The following is a 26,579-nucleotide window of genomic DNA, read 5'->3' on the forward strand; positions in this document are numbered from 1 at the left end:
CTGAAAACCAGTCATGACTGTTTAAATGTAAAATCTTGGAGAAGTAAATATACGCCTCCCCACAACTCCCACATTGTAACCAAAGGACAGCTCAAAAATTACAATAATAATCAGGATTCATCCTAGCTAAGAATAAGAACTTTCTCCAATATGGAAATGATTAGTAACACCCACCAATTCTCACTAAATGGAAGTGGAAGTGGAAGTGCCAAGCACTGTATTAGCATGAAATTATAATTTGTTCAGGTCAGTAAACTATGCTTGTCAATGGGAATGACAAGAAAATCCTGTATCTTCTCAACTGGCTGTAACAATGGAAAGAAGGAACAATATAACCTGAGATGCTCATATATATCCTGCGTTGTAAAGTTATTAATCTCTATTGTCTCCGGAGCACCTTCTCTGAATCGAAATCGTTCTATAATACAACCACCTAAACTGTGGTTCCCACAATGGACGGACATTTGCATCTCTTGGAAGGCTTTTAAAAAATATCACAGGCCCATCCCAGAATTTTTGGCGTGGGGCCTGAGTATCAGTATTTTTTAAAGTTCCCCAGTTGGCTCTAACATACAGCTGGGTAGAGAGTAAGTGATCTAAAGAAATAGCTCAGGTATATAGAAAGTTAGGGGCAGAAATCAACAGGAAATGAACAAGGAGTGGAGATTATGACTTTGTAAGGACTCCACCACCATCTTATCCACTCTGATTCTGTAACGAAGTGTTTTTAGAGTGTGAAGGAAACACAGATGCTTTTTGTTGAGACGATCCTTATTTACAGATTGTGATGTTTAGTGTATGCTGGATTATGCATTATTCATACTCAACCAACTACTTTAGTAATTATCCTAACAGCTATCTTTTAAAATGCAACATCAAAACCTTTCCAGGTCACATAGATGGAAATACCCTCGTGGGTTGTATCTCACAATAACAAGATAGACTTCATTGTGATCTCCTTTCATAGGTAACAGAAGATGCCCTGTGCCACCTGTTCAGGAGAAGGGCCTGTCATGCACATGTTTTGGAACAGTCCACATCATGCCAAATGCCCTGTAACAGAACACGGCCTTTATTGCTGTTGGTGTGCTCTGTGTGTGCACAGTCGCAGCTGAGTAAACTTAAGTTACAAAGATGATTACAAAAGTGGCTTTCTTCCAAGTACCTCCTTATATTCATCTGGTGGTGGAAGGGGAGGGAATGTTGCTAAAGATTAGTGAGTCTGCTGCAGCAATTTGAGAGTGACAACCCTTTTAAGTTTTATATTGTTTCAAAAATCTACTCTATGTATATATTACTTAAAAACCTGTAAGAATAATTAACAAAAATTTTCATATGACAAATTTATATAATTACTCTAGGTATTTAATGACTAATTTCTCTCACCGTTTTATAAGAATTCATGAATATGTCTCATGAATTAACCAAGAGGAAACTACAACAGTAGCATAGAAAACATGAAATCATACATATGGCAGACAGTGACAGCTGTGTGCCTACCAAATATCTGTTCTTCCTCTTTCTATGATTTTGTTTGGAGAAACAAGTGGTCAGCTAAAAAGCTATTGAGTTTCTAAGCCTCCCTTGTAGTTAGGGGAGGTTACTTTTGGCTAATAAAACAGAGGTAGAAATTTGCTGGACATTTCTGGAAAAGTTTGTCTTCCTTTTTCTTCTTCCTTCCTGGAATGCAGAGCCTGAGGCTGGAGGTAGAGTGGTCACCTGTGGAGGTCACACTATGGATGGAGGGGCAGAAAGAGAGCTGGGACCTGGGACACTGGTAGCATGGGAGAGAGTGTCTTTCTCAGCTGGGGGTAGTCAGAGAAGGCTTGTCTGATGGCTTGAGATTTGAACTGAGAACAAAATGGTGAAAATGAGGCAATCCTGCTGAGTTCTGGGGAATGAACCTTCGTGTGCCTGATGGATGGAGAGAGGTCAGTGTGGCTGAGGTGGAGGTGAGGCCACAGAGGGAGGCAGATGTCTCTGCTGAGGGTTCTGGGTTTTATGCTGGTTACAATAAAACTCCATTGAAGGGTTTTAAGCAGTAGTGACAAGATGTGGCTTCCACTTCAGAAAGCTCTCTTAGGCTTCTCTAGGAGGGATGGAGTTGAGGCGGAGGAAAGAGTGAAAGCAGAGACTAGTTATGAGGTATTTGCAATAGGGAGTCCAGGTGAGAGACCTGAGGGCTTCGACTAGAGCTGTGATGGGGATGAAATAATTCAGAACATCCTGCAGAGACTGAGACAACAGCCCAACTTGCTGATGGAGTAGATACGAGTGAGGGAGAGGAATCCAAACAAATCCTAGGTTTTAGCTTCAACAGCTGGATGGTTGGGGTAATCTTAACTGAGATGGGGAAGACTTTAGGTAGAGTACACATGGGGGTAAAAACCCACTGTTAACCTTGAGGTGTCTTTCAGACTTACCAGGTGGAGACTTGGGTACCCAGGTGACCCAGGAAGCTTAGGAGAGTGTCCTTTCTGAAGAAAACTGGACATGTGACCCTACACCACAGACACAGAAAAGTAGTGGACTTGAGGGCAGCCTAAATAAGTCCATAATGTAGCCCGGCATTCAAGTTTGGCCAAATAAGGACTATAGTAACAACGGATTCAATCCAATCCTCTTTCAGAGTTTGAATGCACAACATATAGCAAATGCGTAGAGTTGACTGTGGGAGCAGTATCTTATGGAGAGCAGACATAACAGAAGCCATGAGGCAGCAGAGATCATGAGATCGAGAGAAGAGAGAATTATCGGTTGGAGAAGCAAATGATAGGACAGCACTAGAGCTTGGAGCAACAGGAAATGCTGTTACCAGAGCTGTTTCACCCCTGAACAGCTTTCTTCTTTCAAAAAAGTCCCCACCATCAGTGATTCATATCATTTCTTCAAATATTTCTTCTCTTCTTTTTTTCCTCTCCTTTCCTTCTGGTATTCCCACCATGCATATGTTACACGTCTTATAGTTGTTCCACAGTTCTTGGATATTCTGTTCTCTTTCTTTCGGTTTTGCAAGATTCTATTGACACAGCCTTGAACACAGAGATTGAACCAGGCGTCCAGCCCATCAAAAGCATTCTTCATTTCTGTTACAGGCTTTTGATTGCTACCATGTCTATTTGGTTCTTTCTTAGGATTTCCACCTCTCGGCTAACATTGCTATCTGTTCTTACATGCTGCCTACTTTATCCAGTAGAGCTCTTAGCATATTCATCATCACTGTTTTAAATTCCTGATGTGATTATTCCAACATCCTGGCCTACCTGGCCATATGTGAGACCGGTTTTGATCCTTGCTCTGCCTTCTCAAACTGTGCCTTTTGTGTTTTAGTATGCTTTGTAATTTTTGTTGAAAGCCAAGCATGGTGTTATAGGTAGAGGAACTCCAGGAGGGGAAGCATTCTATAGCCCTATGATTAGGTCTGTCTTTTAGTGAGCCTGTGCCACTGGGCGTGAACTTCACCTGCACTCCTCAGTCCCCCTGAGCCCCCTTAGGTGGGACAGGATGGATAGGAAGGGTTGGACTGGGGCATTTCCCTTCTTCCAAGTTGTTTAGGCTCTGATAACACCCCAAGAGGTCAGGCCCTGGTAAAATAGCTTCTCCTGAGGGCAGACCTTGTTAAGAAGAACAGAATACTCTGGTGTATTTCACAGTGGTTCCCTTCTCCCATCCCCGTCTCAGAAGTGTGAGGGGATTTTTCTCCTATATTCACTATGAGGAGCTGGTGGGGCTCCTGGAAGGAAAACTCAAAAAAAAGTGTGTGACTCCCCTATGACTGTCTCTCTGACTTTGGGAAGCAGTGGCTTGACTTTACTTCTCTGATGGATCTAAGAAGAGCTGTTGATTTCTCAGTGTGTTTAGATTTCTGTATGTTGTTCAGATGGAGTGATGACTTCCAACCTCCTCCCATGCTGGACTGGAAACTGGAACCTCTGGTTCCAACCAGTTCAGATAGTGCCGATTCCCCATCCAGCCATAGAACAGACCAACTGCTATCCGGCATAACCTGGGCCCAACACACACAGGGCCTTTCTCTTTTCTGCTCTTCAAGAGTCCTGTCCCTGTCACCTCAGAGATGCTGTCCTTTCCCACACAAGTCTTATAGTAGAATCATCAAGCCTTCTAGCCTTTGTTTATCTAAACTTCTTGTGCTAAACCTCACAGGGAGCTAATTAAAACAATGGAGTTTTCAGACAGTTTCATTATTTAGAACGTCACAGTGTATTTTCAAAAAGGCTAAAAACAACCCAAAATACCTTAGAAAACACCTTGTTATTAATCACAATTACTATACCTGCTATCTCTTTCTGGGATTTCCTTAATTGCGATTCTCACTTGGTTGCTCAGGTCTCGACCTGCGTAGACTATCCCATAAGTGCCTTTTCCTAGAATGACTCTGTCACCATTTTCGTCATATTCATAGTCATACTACAAAAGGAAAAATGGGGAGAGAAGATTGAAACATTAGTTACATTCTACATTTTGAACATCAACTTTTTCTAAGAGCATACTTCCTTAATTTAGTAGATGGCTTTAACATGGGGAACAGTAAGATGAAATTCTAAAAAGCACCTTCAAGGACAAAAAAAAAAATAGACACTCTCAACATAAACCAGATAGTGTGCCCATGTTTTCACAACCGTTACAAACACAGAGTGACTATGTATTTTAAATTCATAGAAGTGTTTTTTCAAAAGCCCACTTGGATTCTTTTACCTACTAAATCCTATTTTTCATTGATTCTAGACATAAGTATGACTAGCATCAACATCTATCAATGTCTATCGCATCTAATTAATCTTTTGTTTTTCAGCTTTTTTACAAGGAGAATAAAACCACTGAAAGGTATTGGGTAAGAAGAAAAATTTGAGGTCTTACTAGTTGACAATAATAAAGCAAAGACTATTTTTACATCACCCCTATTCCCCAAGACTAAAACACATTTTTAAAATAAAAAATAGAGGGGAAACAGCATCTTTTATGTAAAAAGGAAATATCTATAGCTCTATAGCTCTAACTGTCAATCAAGTATGTCAGTCAGATATGGAAAACTGGATCAAAATGAAAGGAATTTAGGGGGGCACCTGGTAGAGATCCCCTTAGACCTGGAGGCATCATCCATAAAACATAACCTTTGTTTCAGACTAAAATTATAGATGGAGAGCCATCAAAAGATCAAACCATGTCTGCAGCAATTCAGTGTGAAACAAACCGGCCAGCAGAAGAGAGAACTAGAACACGCTCCTTGTATTGGCTACATTTCGCTGGAGCATAAGACTGGCAGCCCACAGCTAGAATCAACTCATATAAGAGTTTGAGTTGGCCATTTAAAAAAACTGATTTCTAACATTTATAAGCCAGCAAATTTAACATTAATACTGATGAATAACCCCAAAGAAGACAATCATGGATTTTTACACTCACTCACATCACAGCTTTCAAACAGACCAAGCAGAGCTGATGAAATTACAAAGAAAAATAGCCAAATCTAAACCATAATTGGTTTTAATAGAACTCTTTAAGAAGCTGATATATCCAGATGACAAATTTAAATAGAGACCCTAATGGCACAATTAACAAATCTGACATAAAAAGGGAGAACCCTACATTCAGACATAATTTCCTTTCACACATATATGAAAAATATGTAATAATTATTCATATATTCAGCCACAAAGGAAATTTTGACGAGTTCCAAAGAACTGATATCATAAAAGGATATTATCTTTGATCATAGAATATTAAAAATAACAGGCAACATATATTTGAAAACCGACTATTGTACTTAAAATAATCAATTAATTGACCAATGGAATGATTATGGGAGTTACATAATAGTTATAAAGAATGAAAAGGAGAGCATTACATATCAGATGCCCATTGATATAGAGGTATGTAGATGAAATTTTTCATGGCCTCAAAGAATTACATTAGAAGACAAAAAAATTTTGTCTATGGCCATAGAAAACAAAAACAATTTTTAATTGATTAAATGCAGTTGTCAACTCAAAGAAATACAGAATTAATAATATATTGCTATCCAAAGACAGTAGAAGAGGGTTTCTGGTTTTGGTAATACAGTAGGCTAAGTACCTGAAAACATTCCTGCTCTAAACAGACAGACAAAATAAGATAGATATTTTTAAATTCCTGCCTGAGCTTACAAAAAAGTAAAGAAGGCTAATAGGAACTAAAGAGAAAAAGGAAAACTCCACAGGTTATCACAAGAACTGATGTTCCTTTATCCTATGGTATGGAAATGGGGTAGGCCTTCCAGTCTCATTAATCTAGGGCAGGGGCTGGCAAACATTTCTGTAAAGGACCAGATAATAAATATTTTCAGGTTTGTGGGCCATATAATCTCTGTGGCCACTACTCAACTCTGCCACTGTAACATGAAAACAGCCCAGTCAACATATAAACAAATGGGCATGGCTGTGCTACAATAAAACTTTATTTACCAAGAAGTGGCAGATTGGATTTGGTCTTTGGGCCACTGCTTGCCAGCCCCTTATCTGGGACATTAGTCTTAATGCCCACGAGGGGAGAGGAAATGAGGTCTTGTGCCTACACTAGATGAAGAACACACAAAACCAGGGTTCCTGAAAAACTTTCATTTGGTGAAAGTGTGTATTAGAAAAATGTTAGCCCACTGTACTGGGAAACAAAAAGAAAGCTTATCTGTCTCAGATTAAGCTCTGAGTGGATAGAAATGAGTCTCCTCTGAATACGTTCAACCACAGGCTGTTCCTCATGCTGTCTGGGGTTCATATTTATACTTATCATAATACCCATCATTGGTCTTGAGCATAGGACATCCCTGGAGTTCCTAGCAGGAACAAAGCAAAAACATTTTAAGGGGAGATGCCCTTAATACAGACTATGCAGGATTCTCACTGATCATGGAACACTGAAATTGAGCTCACAATCCAAAAATTTTAAATATATTAGGAAATAATTTCCCACTAGTGAAAGCTGGTTTGAAAAATATCAATCTCTAAAACTTCATAAAATTAAAAAAACTGTATATTAAGTACATTTTACATAAGAATATAAAATAAGAAATAAAAAACATAACAAAAGGATAAAAGACACTCTAGAAAAGGTCAGATTTGAGACAGAATCAAATATAACTTCCAAAAATTGAGTCCTAAATAGCAAGAATAAAAATAAATACACACTCGGATATATTAAAGGAAAAGTATAAAATAGGAAAAGCAATGAGAAGATCATAAAAGGCAGCAGAGATCAAAAAGAACAAGTTACGGACAGAAGGAGGTAATCACATCACTTTGCAGACTCCCTGGGGTACACATTCTCCACTTGGGATGCCACTGCTACGGAGGATGAAGATGTGCGGGTAGGTTGTTACCAGCTCCAGTTTATATGTTTCTAACAGGCTTCCAAGTCTTAATAGAAGGGAGCCAGGCTGTACTCTCTGGTGGAAAACTATGGCCAACATCATTCCAGGACTGGGTGAGCACTGACCTCCCTACCATGGACCCTTCCCTGGTTGCGGACAGAGGCCAGACTCTGGAAGGGAGGAGTCTCCTTTCCCAGTGGCAATCCTGGGCATCCGTTCCTGGGTACCCAGGGGTACATTAGAGAATACTGTTAATCTGGCTGCTAACATAAGGCTAAAGATGATCCTAATCCAGAGCAGAAGACCAGATATGTTTTTAGGTGAGAGAATAGGGAACAGGAATCATTCAGCAATTTCCACAGGCTAGGAGATAAAACTGGACTCCAGCAAAGAGGCAGTGAACACAGGCCAAAAATGCCACCTGAAGAAGCCCAAGTCTCCACACCCAATTCCTGTGGTTGGAATCTCTGTCATGCTGTGCCACTCATGCTGGAAATCCACCAGCCAGGGCTCAGGCCAGCAGGAGGCAGGGCAGGGACCACCACCAAAGCATTTCGTCTTTGCCAGTGTGCGCTCTCATAGGAATAAAACCTATACACTGAAGCTAGTACCACCACCACCTTACATTATTATAATGCTCTATAATTGCAAAGAAAAAAATTAATTTTCAATAACCTATCTCATTTGATGGTCATAATAAGCTTGTGTCATAGTAGGGAAGGTCTGTAATTAGCTCCAATTTACAAATGATCAGAAATATCTTTTCAGTGAAAATATGTGGTTTAAACCCAGCTCATAAGGTTTTACATTTTGTGTTCTTTCTGCTATAGGGAAACCCTGTTATAGCATAAGTGCTTGTGTTTCCAAACGCCTGTACTGTAAAGCTGTTCCAATGTACTGTCAGTATCCATTGGACATCCCGTCATGTTTTCAAGGAGACAGCTGGTCGACCATTGGTGGCTGTCTTGGATTCCTTCTTTCCTTTCCCTTGCTCCCCATGCCAAATTGATCGGCAAATGCTGTCAGGTTTATCCTCACTGCTATTGCTCAGATCAGGTCCTTCTTACACTTCTTCTGTACCAATTCTACAGACTTTTAAAAATTATAGTTGGCATATAATTATTAATATTAATACAACATAGCGATTTAACATTTATATACCTCACATTGTGATCACTATGATATGTCTAGTAACCATCTGTGCACAGTTATTATATTAATGACCATATTCCCTGTGCTGTACACGATATCCTTATGACTTATTTACTTAAACAGGCCTCCCTTGCCCCTCCTCTCTTGTTGCCCTGTTCTCCAATTCTTTCTCCATTAAGTTGACAGTAAACTTTCCAAAGTTCAAAGTTCCTACATGAGCTTTCCATGTTTGTATCACTGTCTCTGTTTTATTGGCTCCTTGCTACTTTTAGGACCAAAGCCAAACCCCTTCACACATCAGAAATACCTTTCAGGATCTTATTACTGCCTCTGTGTCCAACTTTCTCTCTCATCAACCTCCTCCAAAAACTCTCAGTGACATTCCCAAGAGCTTTCTGTCTTTACACAGGCTGTGTTTTCTGCCTAGGGGATTCTGCCTCATCCTTCAAAATCAAGCTGCAGAGAGCTTTCCTGAATTATCCACTTGAACTCCAAAATCCAGGTTAGGTTCTGGTCTGATATGCTTTCAAGGCTGTCTGCACTTAACTTTTCCATGCATTTATCACTCTTCTTTCCCTTGCCTAGTCTGCATCCCAGTCTGGACTCTGAGCTCTTTGAGAACTAAGACTTTATCTTTAATTTGCTATATCCCTAGTCTTAGCAATATATGGCTTATAATAGATGCTCAGTAAATATTGGCTTACTTAGTTAATCAGGCTTTAGAAAAATTAATAAGAACCTTTTTTAACTAAGCAGGTGCCCAAACACTTAAAATCAGTATTGCTTTATTTTTGGTTGAAAGGAGTTTTGCCACAGAGCTATTTATATTGCATGTTGAAGAATATATAAGCCTAGATGAAGCTGCTCAAGTTTTAGTTTCTCTCAGAAATGTAAAGCATCAAACGACTATTCTTTTAAAAGATTATTTATTAGACAGAGCCTCCTGTTAGAAGTGGTAATAGTAAAAATCAAAAGGACTTTAATAAGACAAGTGTTACTGAAAACCATCCCAATGGATAACTGCTGCTTGGTTTCTTTTTATCTTTTCTTTCTATTCTTACAAGGCAGGTTTGAGGAGCCTGGCCTAGCCCAGAAGGACAGAGCTGGGCCAAGAGCCAAGGGAAGGCAGGGATGTTAAATGACACAAATGGAAAAAAAGGAGGGCAGAGAAAGGAATGTTTTAAAAAATAAGAGGTAGGATTACACTGCTTATATATTTTACATTCTATTTCTATGGCAATAGACTAGCAAATCGGGTTGTTGCTAAGGGAAACAACTGCATTTTGAAGCAACGATGGGAATACTTCTAGAATCACTTCTCTATTGTTGCCTGCTCAGAACAATCTAAACTGGTGCTGGGAAGAAAATCAGTGTAGGAAGACAGTATTGACAAAGCCAAATAACAAATGACAAAGTGGTGACTCACTTAGTTCTTGCATGGTCAAGAGACCGACAGTAAAACAACCTTCTAAAAGGCCAAGCACTTACCTCTGTACTTAATTACATTAACTGAGTGGTCACCCCAAAGACCCAAATAATAGCTTTGTTAATTTCCAGTATTCCCTTCTTAACATACAAATGTGAAAAAACATAAATAACTGTTAATAATATCAATAGAATGCTAGAAATGTTGCAGGTACAAATATCTGGCTTGATTTCCCTTCCCTCAGATGTTTACTCCAATATCACCTTGTCAATGAGTCTTCCCTGGCCTCCTTGTCCATAATTGCTCACCCCATTACAAAGTGACTTCCTAATTCCTTCCTTGCTTTACGCATCTCCTTAACACTGATCATTATCAAACATCCTACAGATCTGACTATTGATGCTGTATGTTCATCTTTCACTAGATGTAAGGTCAACGAGGGCAGGGATTTTTCTCTACGTTGTTCTCTGCTGTATTTATTGCCGGCACCTAGAACAGTGCCTACCACATAGTCGTCGTTGGCAGCCGTCCGTCTCGAGAGACGATGGTGTAGCTTCTTAAGTGTCTATCTGCACCGCCGAGAATGGTTGTGCAGTCCGACTCGGGAGTGACACGGTATCTGTCTCCTCCCGTGTTGAATCGACATCTTGCGATGACGCTGGAGTGTCCTCTCCAGTGAAGCTGAAGCTACAGAGCCTGGGCAGGGTGATATGGAGGGTCTGCTGTTGCCCATGCAGCAGACCCCCCCCTCTCTTCGCAGCTGAGGGATCCAAGGGAAAGACGGAGTCAATACAGCTTGGCTTCAGGTGCGCCGCAGGAGTTGCCGGTGTTGACTACAACGTCAAACCGCCTTAGGGACTCCGGCTCCGGATTTTCTGTCGGGGTTTACTCCCTTAGCCTTTCTCCTGAAGAGGTATGCCGCAAGGCAGCGGAGGTTTTTTGGAATCAGAGTTTTCCTTCTCTGATGTGCCCTGACTGGAAGATCGAACCAGCGACACTTAGCTCGCAGGCCGACGCTCAATCCACTGAGCCAAACCAGCCAGGGACCCTACCACATAGTAGATGTCCAATTAATAACTGCTGAGTGAACTGATGAGTACACGTGGACCTACAAATGTGGTATGAAGATTATTTTAAGCTGAATGAAAACATCTCAATAAGTAGCAGTTGCAGAAAAAACCTTATCTAAACTTCTTGTGCTGACTTAAACAAAGCCTCTTGAAACTACAGCTGCTGTAACCCCTCTCTGGGAGGTTTAGGACCACTCATACCTAGATGAGAAATTACATAGACAAAACCTGTACAAAACTTTCTGTACCTTCCACTTGTTTCTCATTAGTTTCCCACCATGTGCTTTCCCTTTAAGTCCTCTTGAGGACTTTTCTTATTAGATGAACTCTTAACTCTAGCTCTTCAGGAGCCACTTCTTTGTATGTTCCCACATACCTAAATAAACTTTCTTTTTTCTCCTACTAATGTGTCTTTGGTCAGTTAATTCTCAGGCCTCAATCACTGAAGTTAAGTTGGTCACGGAAAAGCTTTTTTTCCCTCCCAACATAAGGAATGAATGAGTAACAAATTGACACTCATATCATACAACACTATAAGGGACATATTTTTTCAGACAAAGTGGTAACTGTGGGTATTCAGCTTCAGAACTGAACAAAAATAGAGGGTGCTCAGAAAAACATGCCACATGCCAGTGTGCTACTCGATGACTCCAAATTGATTTAGGTGAATCCTAAGCCATAATTCACTGTTTGTGAGGCAAATCATCAGAAAAGGAAATGGTATGGTATTTCATCTCCCAAAAATGTATGCATCAAAGGGATGTCTTCCTTTTATCTTGCTTGTCCCCACTCCATCCCCCAAGAGGTCAATTCTCTTCATGCACACTGGAAACTGTATGAACAGGTGCACAGGGCCAGCTGCTATGACTGCTGCAGGCTCCTGTCAATCACATTCTAATTTGGATAAAACAGTGAGGTAAGAATGCATATAAATAAAGAAGACTATTGGGGGGAAAGGCAAAGAAGGAGGGAGAGTGAGAGAGAGAAGGAGGGACAGATGGTGGAAGAATATATGCATGTGTTTGAGAGAGGGGTGAAGAGGAAGACACAATGTATTTTATATTGAGCACTAAAGTACCTCAGTAATCTTTTTTAGGAAAATAAGAAAAGGAGATGAAAAAAAGATTGCATTGAGAATGGCCTGATTATGGTAGTCAGCTTGATCACGGTATCCATTCTCTCATTGATTTGACATTGATTAAAGTCAGTTTACCAGCGTTGATCCTGCCCCCTCCAGTCCATATCCCTCTCCTCTCATTTTGAGATATTGCTTAAACAATTCTGGTTTTGTCATCTCATCCCCAGCTTCAAACCCTTCTGACTGTACTTCTGCTCAGAAGCCTGGCACCCTGAGAGACTATGTGATTCAAAGGGAAATAGAGCCACAGTCCAGGCTTGGGATGTTAACAGTCTTGTGCAGGCTACTGGATTACACTGCAATAAGAAGAGCTAGGACAGAGAAGAAAGAGAAGAAGTGTTGAAAATGATTTAACAAATGAAACGAGTTGGATCTCAGAAAATTAGGATGCAGTCCTCAAGTGGGACAGAGCAGAAAAAGCATGTGGAGTGGGTGTCTGCATGTCAAGGCTGGAGGCAAGGAAAGCCTGGCTGTCTGGCAACTAGAAAGGAATTTGGCTTTGCTGGACCACTGAGTGCAAAGGGAAGGATACGTTACAGCCATATAGTTAAGAACATTGTATGGTGTGGAAATCTTCTACAAAGAGTAGCATCACAAGGTTGCAATGAGGGGAGTCACAGGATTCAATCCGCATGAGAGATCTGTCTGATGATGACAGAGACAGTGCGTGGACAGAGGAGAGAGGCCGCATGGGAGATGAGGAAGACCTGGGCTAGGGGAGTGACAGAGAGAGTGAAATGAAGGTGCCAGAGGAAAGACTGGGTGTGAGGGTGAGAGAGGCTGGGGAAGTAGTTTCTCTGAGACATCTGGCCTAGGTTACCGGGTAGATGCCCTGCTCTTAGCAAAGATATGGAAGGCTGGGGGAACGAAAACAGGGAGCACAGTTAATAGGTGTTAGAACCCTTATGATTAACTGCAATAAGTTGTTCAATAATTTTAATACAAGCTTACCAATACATTAAATTACTTAAGATATGGGTTCCTAACCCTTCCATGTCAACATACAGCCTTGAATCAAAAGACCTGGCTTTGAATCAAAAGAAGTTGTTTCTCTTTCTGTTTAAAAATAGAAAAGTCCTCCAAAAGTGGTATTGAGCTATACTGGAAAAACCTTGTACAGTTTGTACTAATCTTGAAAATTATATAATACTTGAGCTAGAAAAGGACATTTAAAATCTTGTTCAGCTTTCATTTACAGGATGAAATCATCTAAGTCCAGTGGGAGTATACATTTTGTCCAAAGTTATAAAATGGGCTGTTGGCAAAGTTAGAATCAGAATTCAAGGCTCCTGACCCCTGCAGGGGGGAAGGGGCGGGGGGTGTTACAGGGATCTCACTAGAGACAGTATGATCAGAAGGAGGTTCTGACCGTTACTCAAAGGAGGCTGAGTCCCTCCCACAACTGTACTGCTTAAAAGAAAGCATACAATTTAAATCTGAGAGAAAAACAAATTATAACTTGGGTTTTGAATAAAAAGTTTACAAACATCAAGCATTCTAAACATTAGCTTCAAATCTGTAGTTTCCAGGACCACCTTAATAGCTAATATTTGCTGAATGTTGATACTACTCTAAGTGAAGTTAAAAACATTAAAGAACTCCTGACCTTTCCAATATTTTAATTTTAGTTTAGGCCGAGGTACCTAAGGACTTCAGGAATTGTATTTAAACAATTTTTATTCTATCTCAAATTGAGGTAAAGATTAGAAAATAATTATTCAACATTGAAACCTTAATCACTGAAGTAATTTTTCTTGTTTACACTGTAAGGAATGGCAAGCGGAGGAACTATTTTTGGTTATGTCATTCATGGGCTGAAGTTCGAGTTCAGTTTGTTGTAATGAAATTAACTCATTTTAATCAAATATTTAGAATACTGAAAAAATAATTTTAATGAAGAAAGCTGAAAATATTTAAGAAATGTAATCAAAGATATAATGGAATTATCATAAATTATGCAAAACACAAGTTAAGGCTATTTTATTAATAATAACCCATATTGTGCAGGTGGTCTGGCTAGGTAGGAATACTCAGTGAGAGGGCCAGGATGGATCTCATCGTCTTCACAGCCCAGAACATCCCTGGACCCATCATTAATGTGATGCTAATAGAACACCAATGAAACAAATGTCAACAATATGATGAGTTGTGGCATTATGGTAAACTAAGTCAAAATACTTCAGAACAAGTATGTTTGAATCCACTGTCTAGACTACCCAGTCCATTGGGAATACTGCAGAAACCATTCTACATCACAGATTTTAAGTTATTTTGATGGCATGCAAAGGACAGAGTGCAAGAATGTCTTGCTGATATGAAAAGGATGGTATCCCCGCACTTCTTTGAGAAGGGTGCGTCAGGAGCACTTTGCTTGTGTAAGAGCATTATTGTATAAGCTGCTTCTTGGGAGGTCAGCAGATCTATTAGAATCCTCTGGATATTCCTCAGAAGAAACTTGAGCATTTCCCTTCTTGTTTAGTTTGGTGAGTGAGTGTGCTCAGTGCTTGCTTAGACCTGTCTGCAACTGTTACATTAAAGGCAAGTTTACAGGCTCCGAGCCCCAGCCCCTCATCACCACTCATACGCGCCTCCCACACCTTCCCTTCCTCAATGAAACTTTAAATAGTTCATTTTTTAAAAATCAGCCACAGAGAATCTATAAAATAAACATGGATATGTAAGTCATTACCTCCAGGGAGTCACCTTCACAGTCTCCTTCCTCCACACCTTTCCCCTTCTCTTCGGTAATGGTGTTCACCATTTCAAAAAACCTGTGATGAAAGTTGGTATGTTGTCACTTATAATACATAACACATTAAATATACACAAATATGTATGTCCCAAAGTGATTTCAGAGTGAAAAAAAAGGAAAGCTAAGAAAGTCAGGCAATAAATCATCAGTACCAGTGTGAAAAAATGATTTCTCAAAAAGAAAACAAATTTCTAACCTCATGCCTCACTTCAAGTAATAGTAACAGATACCATATAGAAGTCAAACAGTGAGGTGAGACAAGATCACAGAAATCTTAGGAAACCGGACCTGGATATCAGACCAAGATTGTTAGTATTGGTGTAGTTAAGCTCCTCCACCTCTCAGAGGCTCACCCCTTAATTATAAAAGGAGGACTATACTTATCTATCTCATAGGCTGCTGTGAAGATCACTTGAAGTACACTAGTAAAGTGCTTACTTGCACCATGCACTCATTAAATATTGGCTATTATTGTTTTATTGCTGTTAATATTATTTAAATGGGACACAACAAAAATACCTATATTCTAGAATAGTGTCTCTAAATTCTGAGGTCACTATTTGATACAGTGTTGGCCACTATAACATTTGATCTCAGTGACTAAATCTTCTGCCTAAGCACCTCAATATCATACACATGGGGCCCCATAAATACCGTCTGCGAATTACTAATGGGAACCAGGAGCAGCTGACTTATGTGTTTATGACAGAAGCCACCCCTCTTCTGGTGACAAATATTGTCTTCAGGAACTTTTCTTGTAAAGTTTTCTTTGCTCCTTTCTGTTTCTGGAAACCCTCTCAGAGCCAATAAAAATAATTACAGGAAGAAACAGATTTGCCCTCTGCAACACGAACTGTGCTATCCATTCAGAGGGGATGCTGATGGTCTTCAGACATACAGTATGGGAGGCACTACGAACAGGGGCTGATGACCTCGCAGGTGGGTCATGCTGTGCATTGCCAGCCCAAGGAAAGAGCAGGTTACAGTGTGACAAGAAAAGTTTACCTACCACAACTCAGACCCTTTCTCCTATCTCTGTACCAGTGAGATAGGCTATAGAGAGTTCATATTGGTCTACCCCCAGTTTCTCGCACAGAGCTCCTAAAACCCTTCTGATTTTCTAAGTGATAAGAACAAGCATTTCTTATTCTAGTATTTGGTCTTTGACACCCGTCCCTGGCACCGGGCTTCTAAAGACCCTTGTAAATCCCTAAGTGGTAAGTGAACCAGGAGCATCTTTTGTTATAATGAGGAGATGCTAGGACTCTAGATGGGCTCCTGGACTGGGGCTGGGCAGCAAAAAGACCAAGCCATGATTAGGAGCTTGGACTTCTCGGCCTCAACCCCAATCCTCCACAAAGGGGGAAGGGGGCTAAAAATAATAATTAATCATGCCTCTGTGATAAAGCCTCCATTAAACTCCAATAGTACAGGGTTCAGGGAGTTTCCAGACTGGCAAACACATCTGCACCAGGAGGGTAACACACCCCAACTCCATGGGGACAGATGCTCCTGCGCTTTGGGACACTTCCGGACCTTGCCCTATGTAATTTCTTCATCTAGCTGTTCATCTGTACCCTGTATCCTATCCTGTAATTAAATTGGTAAATGTAAGTAGTTCCCTGAGTGCTGTGTTCTTCTCTAGCAAATTAATCAAACACTGAAGGGGTCATTGGAACCTCCAATCTACAACCAGCTGGCCAAAAGCACAGGTGAGACACCTGGGCTTGTGACTGGCATCTAAAGTGGGGGAAGAAAGTCTCCCAGGAGTGAGCCATTCATCTGTGGGGTCTAACACCATCTCCAGACAGATGTTGTTAGAAATGTAGGATGCCCAGCTGGTGTCACAGAGAACTGCTTGTGGAGAAAAAAAATATCACCCATTTGGTGATCAGAAATGTCAGAAATGAAGTGTTCTGTATGAGGAATGAAGGAGACCCACAGGAAGGAATGCATAGGAAAGTGGGGGGAGCACAGTTTTCTTTTACAGAACCTCTTTTTATCCATTCTTCCATCTAACAAATATTCATTTAGTGTCTACTAGGATCAACAACTCTTCTGGCCTTTGGGGATATGACAATGAACAAAATAGAAAAAGTCCATTTTGGAGTCTGGAGCCTTTCTATGGAGTTTGTATGTTCTGCCTACTTCCTCACTCTTTCTTTCTCTCTACACATTTCTTGGAGGTCAATGACAACAAAAAATAAAATTCCCAAACCCGATGAGAATAACAGTAGGCTCTGATGAAGATTAAATACCATAGTGAGAGAGAGACAAAAGCAAGTTCACTCAAGAGGAAGAAGAAAATAAAAGACGTAAAAAAAAAAAAAAAAAGCAACCCTGGCTTTAAGATCCAGGGTAAAAGTTACCCATGCAATGATTTTCAACATGAACATCTCTAAAGCAGAATACAACACATACAGTGGGATGGGAGCACACTAATTTTTAGAAGTGTGGACTCTGGAGTTACATGTGCCTGGTTCAAAACCAAGATTTTACACTTACTGGTTAAACTCTCCAAAATCCTACTTTTTTATTCTTTCTAACAAAGATATTAATATTATTTACTTAACAGGTTTTACTTGAAAATTAACATAGATATTAGGACTAGGATGAGCACACCATAAACCTTAGCTGTAATTACCATAGAAACAAATCAATGGCCTTGAGAATTTAAGTAGAAAAGGACACCATACATGTGCTAAAAATTCTATCTTATTTCCAAGTCTTTTTATTCTATATTTTACAATAATAAAGATAAAACTCTAGCCAAAATTTGTGGATTAAACAAATGTATTTTTGTACTAAGACATATATAACAGTCATTTATATTAGGCTCCAAAAGTAATTATTTGAATGAGAACAACCCCCAGCAAAATTTTAAGTCTAAGCTGGCTTATGGCCTTGCTTTGTTTCTAAATTGTCAGTCACTTCTCCAGGTGCCCACAGTCAGTCATGTATTCTAAGGGAACACGAAGTATTAAAGTATTAGCCCAAGAGAAATACACCTGATGCAGTCCACAAATATTTGGGTTATGTTTTATTGGCGGAAATCAAATCACTGGCTCTTAACGCAGGCTGCACCTCCACCAGAAAATCCAATATAATTAGTCTGAGTAGGGCCCACACACTTTTTAAACTTCTCTAGGTGTCTCTAATATGAACCGGTGTTAAGAGCCACCATTGTAGACAATGGTGAGATTATTCCAAGGAATTCAGGAATCAAAGTGTTGGTAGTTATATAATACACGAGCATTTTAAAAATGTGACATAATATTTGGCAATTAACTGGTAAGTCTTGGTTAATGTTTTGTCTGTGCAAAAACACACTATGACTAAGAAAAAGCTTGATTTATTAAAGGGAGACCCCAAAATTCTCTTATAAATATACGACATAATTATAAAGTATTAGCCCAAATGAAGTAGTTATATAACCACAGAGCCATGAATTCTTGCAGAAACTACATGTTCACTCATTAATTAAAAATAATGATCAGGCAAGAACAGTCTTTTTTCACATAAAGCATGACTAATACGTACTTTTTACAATGAAGTTCGGTACAGAAATAGATTTGGAAATCATCAGAATTGTGAAGCACGTAAAGAAAACAGCATCGTTCTTCAAATTTAGAAATACTGAAACAACAAAAAGAGAATTATTCAGGGTAATGCCAATACTTCTAGGTACTGTCATGAAAAATAAATACTATTTTATAGGTGGTCCCAATTATGAAATCAGTGTTGATTAAGACAAAAAGTTAAAACTAGTACTTTAAAAAGTAATATTTCTGGTACCACATTATTAAAAGTATTTAATTTTTGGAGAGTTTCCCTCCTAATTCTAGCCGTAGGCAGAGCCACTCTGAGGTGTGGAAGCACAGAGAAGCTATGTATCCCTCCACCTTAGCGTGGGAAAGGTGTGTTGCCTTCTCTAGCACCAAGATGTGTGCAGGGAGGAAAAACCTCAGTATCAACTGGCTGACTGGCTTTGGTGATTCTGGTTCCGAAATCTGTAGAACAACAACATGCTTCCGAAGCTAGAATGGCAACGTGTGGAGGCAGGAAAAGCACCGCGTTAGTGGCAGAGATTTTAGAGGAATGAAGCAACGTGGAGCAGCACTTGGTTTGGACTCAGCAAGTGATTTACCTTACAGTAATTCAGACAATTTTGCGATGACCAGTCAGGCCATGCTGTTGTATGCCAAGGGTTGGGGAATATATTCTATAATGGGCCATAGAGTAAATATTTCAGATTTTGTAGGCCAAGTTACCCAATTTTGCTGTTGGAGCAGCCTTAGGCAATACACAACGAACCTGGCCGAGTTCCAATAAAATTTTATTTACTAAAACAGGCAGTGGGACATATTTGTCCTGTGGGCTTAGTTTGCCAATCCTTATTTTACGGCTTTGCGTCTGCTGTTCCTTCAGTTCAGAATGCACATTATTTATGACTTCTAAAAGAAATTTTACTCATCATTTGAGGCCATGCTTAGGCCTTGCTCCCTTCCCTACTTCTACCTTAAATACAAAGACTTTCTTTTATAACTCTGTTCTTTGAACATAGTTCTATCATTGCTCATTCTACAATGTGTTATCATGAGTTGTTAAATGTCTGTTCCCAAGCTGGACCTAGAGCTCTTAGAGAGCAACTTGAGGTCTTAGTATTTTTTGTATTCTTATGAAATAAGACTCAACATTTGACACACATTGGTGCTCAAAAACTGCCCATTGCTGAGCTGAGAAAGTTCAGAGGTGATGTAAGGCAAACTATTAACTTAGCCAGATTTTCTTTTATACTTTGACATCTCTTTATAGAGGAGAAAGCCAAGAAAAGGTTAGCTCTCTTTGAAGTCACACACTGGAATTCAAATTTCTCAATATATAAACCAGCAGTAGCCTCATGTAAGCATTCTATGTGTATGTCATTAATCACAACAAAGGTCATGTAGTAATGCCATATCTAGTTAAAGAAAATTAATTCATTAGAAAATAGATAAGATAAAATGAAGTTTATGTTTACCATACTAAGTGGATTGCTTAAAAATGCATCTATGAATAATGAGTGCTTTACTAATGACCCATTTTAAAAATTAAATATTAAGAGAATGAAGCCTTATTTGAGAAGGCATATATTGGAAGATATGCAATGAATCACTCCATAACTCTGCTTGTTTCTGTTCAGATCAGTCATAAAGTAACAGGTGGTATTACCAGGGAAACTCCAATGACCAGTGACTCAGACAGCTCTACCAGCTCATGCTCCAACAAAACCAATTACTATAATGCCAAAAGCAACAGGGTACTGTGTATCTGGCCTTTAGAAATCTCTTTTTTTCTCATTTCTACTATGTGGGGAGAAAAAGTAGTAACCACAACTAATATAGTTTAAAATTTTCAATAGCAGATCTAGCGTGGATTTCTATGGAACAAGTATTTAAACATTTAATTGGTGGCTCTTGATTCAGGAAAAAAAAGACCCTCATTGCTAAAGCCCAGGAAATGGCATTTCCTGAGCCAATGGCATTATGATGGCAACGTCAGACCTAAACCAAACTTAAGTAAGTCACTAATCCCAGAACACTTCATTAATGGTGACCTTAGGATAAGTTTTTTTTTTTTTTCTTAAATGAATTCCTTATAATCTTATCCCATAAATATTAGCTACAGGATACAACCTGGTAGAAGACATTCTGGATCCATCTGAGGAGAGATTAGTTCCTGGTACACCTGAAGACCAGAAAACCATCCCATAACATAAACCAACAGCTTTACCACCTAGAGAGAACTGCACATAGCTCACTTTTATCTACACCTTGATTCTGTCCCACATGTCACATTTACCTCTTAGTCACTATATTTTACATGTGTGACAAGCACCGTCAGTTCAACTAACAGTGAACGTTTTCTTGCAAATCTTTTTATAATGGAGATAGTAAGACTAAAGAAGGTTGAGCATTTCATAAATAGAAGGATTGTTGAGATTCTTTATGTTTTATCCTCACCCGAGGACATTTTTTTTTCATTACTTTTTGAGAGACACACACACACACATTGATGTGAGAGAGAATATTGATCAGTTGCCTTCTCATATGTGTCCTGATCAAAGATCAAACCCACAATCTGGGTATGTGCCTTGACAGAGAATCAAACCTTCAACCCTTCAGTCTATGAAATGATGCTCCAACCAACTGAACCACACCAGCCAGGGCAAGATTCTTTCCATTTTAAAACCATGACTAGAAGTCCTATCCAAGACATTCATCTACTAGAAAAATGTTTTCCAAGAAAATGAAATGCACCAAGGACACTTACCTCACTCCCCTCACAGAAGAAGCACTAAAATTCCACTCATGTATACCATTCTAGAATACACGGAAAGAACAACAAAAAATGTTCAGTCATCCAAATTAAAATAACACAGCAGCAACAATTTTGTTTTATTATTTTTTAATAAGATACACAGAGTAATTTTTCCTCATGTATAATTCTTTACAAACAAATTATCTGGATGGAAACTGCAATCCATTCTCAAGCGACAAGGGTGATGCTTACTTAATAATTTCTGTATTTCAATAACACAGCTCCAAGAGAGTCTAGAAGAATTAGTGTAACTTCTAAAATTTTATCTTTAGCAGAGTAACCTAATAATTGTTGTATATTAATTTTAAAGTAAAAAATCCAGTGATCAAGGTAATTCAATTATTATAATCAAGTAATTTTTCTGAAAAAATTAATAAATAAAATACCTTCAAGATTTTAAACATAAATATTTCTGAATTAAATTAAGTTTTTTAAAACTAAATGAATGGTTCTATTTCTTAAGAACAGGGCACAGCAACTATGCATGTATATAATGTCCATCTTAGTTACAATGTGCTGTTACCTAATTTATGTGAGATTCAATATACTCATAAAGTTTGAACATAAAAAACTGATTATCATTGGGGAAAAAATGGGTTATATGCAAGGTCAAGAAGAAAAATACACTATGGGAATTTATTTCTTAAATTTATTACCAAAGCTAAGTTAAAATTAGTATTAAATGCATGTCTCTAAACTAAATAAATTATAAGATGGATCATAATCCCTAAAAAAATATGTCTGACAACAATATAGAATAACAAATATTTTTGTAGAAATAAAGTAGTTGCTATATGTATCCAAGTTTAGCAAGTACTATAGAGTAGTCATTCAGATTGCAAGTCAAGTCTTAAAATGTAGACCAACCAGGAAAACAAGCTCTTCCCACCAACTTAAAATACTGCCAGAAGGCTGAGGTCTTGGCTGAGCCAGTGAAATGGGTAATGAAACTGTGGCTCTGATGTGGCCCAGAACTCTCCTTTTGGTCAAAGCAACTCAAAAAGCCACAATTTATATTCACAGCAACTCTTTCTTTGCTAGGTCCCTCCAGCTTAAAATAAAAAATAGATCCCCTCAAGCCTGAAGTAAATTTACTAAAAAACTAGTTTCAACACACATCAATCAGGTCACGGCGATGTGACCTGAGTTACCACAGAACAAATGCTGCTGTGCCTGAAGCTCAGAAAAGGCAGAAACCACAGAAAGTTACTCCTGGAATGTGGTTCTCTTAACCGGAGTGCACAGGGAGTGAAATTAAAATAGCAGCCTGCAGCTTCAGCTGGCAACTTGAAAGTTGCTTCTAAAGCCCGTTGGCCTCAGGTGAACTTCTAAGAATACGTGATCCAGGAGCTGCAGCTGTTAACCGGGCCACTGCGTGCACACAGCAACCTTGGCAGCTAAGCCTGCCACTCAGTTTCTCTCTAAGGCCACCCCCCAGGATCAGGAGGTGGGGGTTGAGTGCAAACCTGCCCCCTGAACACAGCGACTAGGGAACACCTCAAGCCGATACTGGTCAAGTCTATCTTCCATCAACCCTGTTTGGGGAGTGGCCAAGGAGAGATTTCCCAAGTTGACTAGGCTGGCTTTGCAGGAAAGGAATAAAGCATTTTCAGAATGTTAAGTTTCCTGAAAGGTTCAAGTGTTGCCAGGACACATTCCTTTTCAGTGTTGTAAGGCCTGGGCCTGCCTGAGCCAGAGGCAGTGATCTGGAATAAGGCCTCTTCCCACCTGCCTTGCTCGTGGACTCTCCACACGGAGGCGCTGGTGAGCTACGAAGCCAACAGGTGAGGTAAAGGCTCCTGGGCCCTGTCTGGGAATCAGGGAAAGGGACGCCAAAGGCAGAGCTGGAGTGATATTTAATCCCAACAAGCCCAAAACCAACCCTCAACCTTATTTAATCAGCACAAGCACCATTTTCTAGGAACTGGTTCGTCTCCGATCCCGTGCTCCAGCTAGGAACAAGCTAATAACGAGCTAAGGTGGCAGGAGTCATACTTGGCAGACACGGTTGGTTCCCTAGGCAACAGTCCTTCTCTCCCTTCTTTGCTAACAGAAAATAAATTTTGTTCAGGTTCAGGTGGCAATGCTTAGGGATGGCGAAATTGATTAGTCTAAATCAGCCATGGTAAATCCATTTTTCTTGCTGGTGATTGGTTCAGGCACAGTCACGTGATGTAACTTTTTGTCTAAGGGAAAGGGCCTGACCTTCCTTTGGATGTCGTCTGTGTGCAGTGATGCTTGGAACTGCTATTTAAGATCATGAGCGAAAAACCAAGAGCACACAGAGAAGCCAACTCAGAATTCTGACACTGTCAAACCACTGAAATCAACCCCACAATGAACCCACCTCAGAAGTTCTTATGAGATAACATTTCCTTATTATTTAAGCCACTTTTAGTTGGGAGCTCTGTAGAGTCTAAGGTAAACATATTCCCCTCACAAATTTCCTGGATCTTCTCTGAATCATGGGCTGGAGCTTAGTACTCCACTGGGTCCCTGCTGCCTGTCACCTTAGCCTGAGAAGCCACCAGATATGTCAGGGGAGCCTAAACATCAAACCTAAAAGGGTAATTCTAAATAACAACCATTTAAAATATCTTGCAATTAACTTCTTTGTTACTCAATCTAGGTTTTTCTTTCATGTGCACATGCAGATTTTCTTCAAGTACTAACTTACTTTAAGCAGTAACCACCTGTAGAACAGGGGGAGAACAGTTAAAAGATTGGATTTCGATTAATTTTGCCTCTGCATGTAGAGTAACTCTCTAAGAGTCCCTGAACTCTTAGGAATTGGTGGAATGATCTTAAAGTTTTGAAAGTAGCAGAATGAAGTATAAGAGGTCTGTCCGGAAAGAATTCAGCCATACAACGAGAATGGTTTGCACCACATCGATGTAACCTGGCAGCCAAAGAGAGTGGACTGCACTGTGCACGTGTGAATAATGACGACTTCACTGTACTACTCAGTGGGGGTGGTAGATGCCACTGAGTGAGCATGTGTACTGTGTGGCTGCTGCATTCATAATGACTGAGCAAGTAGAACAACAAATCTGCATGAAATTTTGTGTTAAGCCTGAATATTCCTCCACAGAAACTATCTAGATGATTCAGAAGGTCACAGCTATGGGCAACTGGTGGTTGGCAGTTTCATCATGAAAACGCACCCACTCATGCATCACGTCTCATGCAGAGCTTTTTTGAGAAACATCAAATCACCCAGGCGACTCAGCCTCACTACAGCCCAGGTTTGGTGCCCTGTGACTTCTGGCTTTCCCCAAAACTAATATCACCTTTGAAAGGGATGAGATTTCAGACCGTCAATGAGATTCAGAAAAATATAACAGGGCAAACGATGGCGATTAGAACTGTGTGAGGTCCCAAGGTGCCTGCTTTGGAGGGGACTGAGGCATCACTGTCCCATGTACAAAGTTTCTTGTATCTTGTATCTTCTTCAATAAATGTCTCTGTTTTTCAAGGTACATAACTGGGTACCTTTTGGACAGACCTCATACTCATATACTAGCTCATGTAACTGTTCATTCCACATTTAGAATGAAAACATTGAGAGAGGAAGTAAAGAAAATATATGATAAGTGAAAAGTAACATCCTGTGTTATTCCACTTTTAGAAAAAAATTTAAACATTCAATGACAAAAACAATCCATTTCCTGTTTAACATAAGATACTAAACTTGTTGCTTACCCATTATTTAATTATAGTTATTACAGTTGCTTTAAACTAACAATAATAAGGAAATGAACTTATTTTTTATTGCTTGCCCTCATTCCAATTATATCACTTCTATTTTTAACAACAGAGAAAATGGCAGTGGTAATGAATACACTATGGATAAAACTAGAGCTTGCAAAGAAATGGACAAATTTAACATAGAAACTAATTGATTTATGAAAGTTTAAGTTTTTGAATAAGAAGAATTTTTAGCACTATAGGTAATTGGAAATGAGCACAATGCAAATGTAGAAATTCTTTTTGATCAAAAGATGGTAGAAAAAAAAAAGACAATTCACAGCAAAATCTTTAACCCTTCTTAATGCACTCACTTAGAGCCTAATATATTTATTTCTTAGCACAATATAAAAATGATCTCTGCAATGGTCACAAAGCATAAGATAATCATCACAAGGCTAACTTTATTGAATGAAGAACCTCCAGAAAGGAAAAATAATGACAATAAGCTAGAAACAGTATTCATTTTCCAAAAATTGCTGGCTTACTTCTGTACTTTTTCTGTCTTCCAAATACTTCTGGCTCTCCACTCATTTTCCCGGGCCTTGCTAATTGCTAACTCCTTCAGCCCTGTTCTGTTTCCAAGTGTCCTTGGATAACCTTGCTCTTTCTAATCAGGCCTTTGGAAAATCTCCTCTCCCAGATAATAAATAATGTTCACCTTTCTTAACCTCTTAGTTTTTGTAGGTTCAACTGAGTAACTACTCTACCTCTGCTTGTGAGAACATGCATGCATACACTTGAAAATAATTTATAAATAAAGCACTGTGCACTTTAAAACAATGTTAACAACATGTAAACAGATAGTTTTATTAGTTGTTACTAATTCTGTTAGTGGATAATTACACTTGGAATAACGCCACCATGGCAGCTATAGATCTGAACTTCCATTGACTCCTTCCCTGGGTTTGATTTACTTGCTAGAGCAGGTTACAGAACTCAGAAATAACATTTTATTTGCTAGATTATTGAATTATTGTAAAAGGATATAATTCAGCAACAGCCAGATGGAAGACATGAATAGGGCAAGGCCTGTGGAAAGGGGCCTGGAAGTTCCATGCCCTCCCGAGGCGGCCCATGTGCCCACATCTCGATGTGTTCCCCAACCTGGAACTCTCTGAACCAAGTCCTTATGGGTTTTTACAGAGGCTTCATTACAAAGGTAGGATAAGCCCCAGCCATGGATCAGTACCAGTTGAGGTGGCCTGTTAGGAATCAGGCCACACAGCAGGAGGTGAGCAGTAGGGGAGCAAGCGTTACCGCCTGAGTCCCACTCCCCCCCCCCGCCCCCGGGAAAATTGTCTTCCAGGAAACCTGGTCCCTGGTGCCGAAAAGGTTGGGAACGCATACACAAGCTTGTTTCCCCAGCAACAAGGTCCCTTCCTTAGATGCATCCAAAGTCACCTCATGAGCATAGCAAAAGACAACTTTATGGCTGTCAGCATTTAAAAAATTCCAAGGTTTTTAGGATCTCTGTGACAGAAACAGGGGACTAAGGTCAAATATATATTCCTTACAATAAATCACAATATCACAGTTCCCTAATATAACACAAACAACCATCCAAATGA

The 26,579-nt window shown here is 39.5% G+C and overlaps 1 protein-coding gene across 1 annotated transcript in view; it reads right to left on the minus strand.

Annotated features, from left to right (window-relative positions):
• The window catches only part of MAP3K5 (mitogen-activated protein kinase kinase kinase 5), a 170,207-nt gene that overhangs the window by 41,903 nt on the left and 101,725 nt on the right, over window positions 1-26,579 (minus strand). The window contains exons 12-15 of the mRNA XM_090279899.1: window positions 21,214-21,263; window positions 18,442-18,537; window positions 14,839-14,920; window positions 4,295-4,428 (exon numbers count right to left, since the gene is read on the minus strand). Of these exons, the coding sequence (XP_090136025.1) occupies window positions 4,295-4,428; window positions 14,839-14,920; window positions 18,442-18,537; window positions 21,214-21,263 (362 nt within the window). The remainder of the gene's footprint in view (window positions 1-4,294; window positions 4,429-14,838; window positions 14,921-18,441; window positions 18,538-21,213; window positions 21,264-26,579) is intronic.

Source organism: Furipterus horrens, unplaced genomic scaffold, assembly GCF_987537825.1.
Source record: "Furipterus horrens unplaced genomic scaffold, mFurHor1.1.pri manual_scaffold_6, whole genome shotgun sequence".
NCBI classification, from domain to species: domain Eukaryota; kingdom Metazoa; phylum Chordata; class Mammalia; order Chiroptera; family Furipteridae; genus Furipterus; species Furipterus horrens.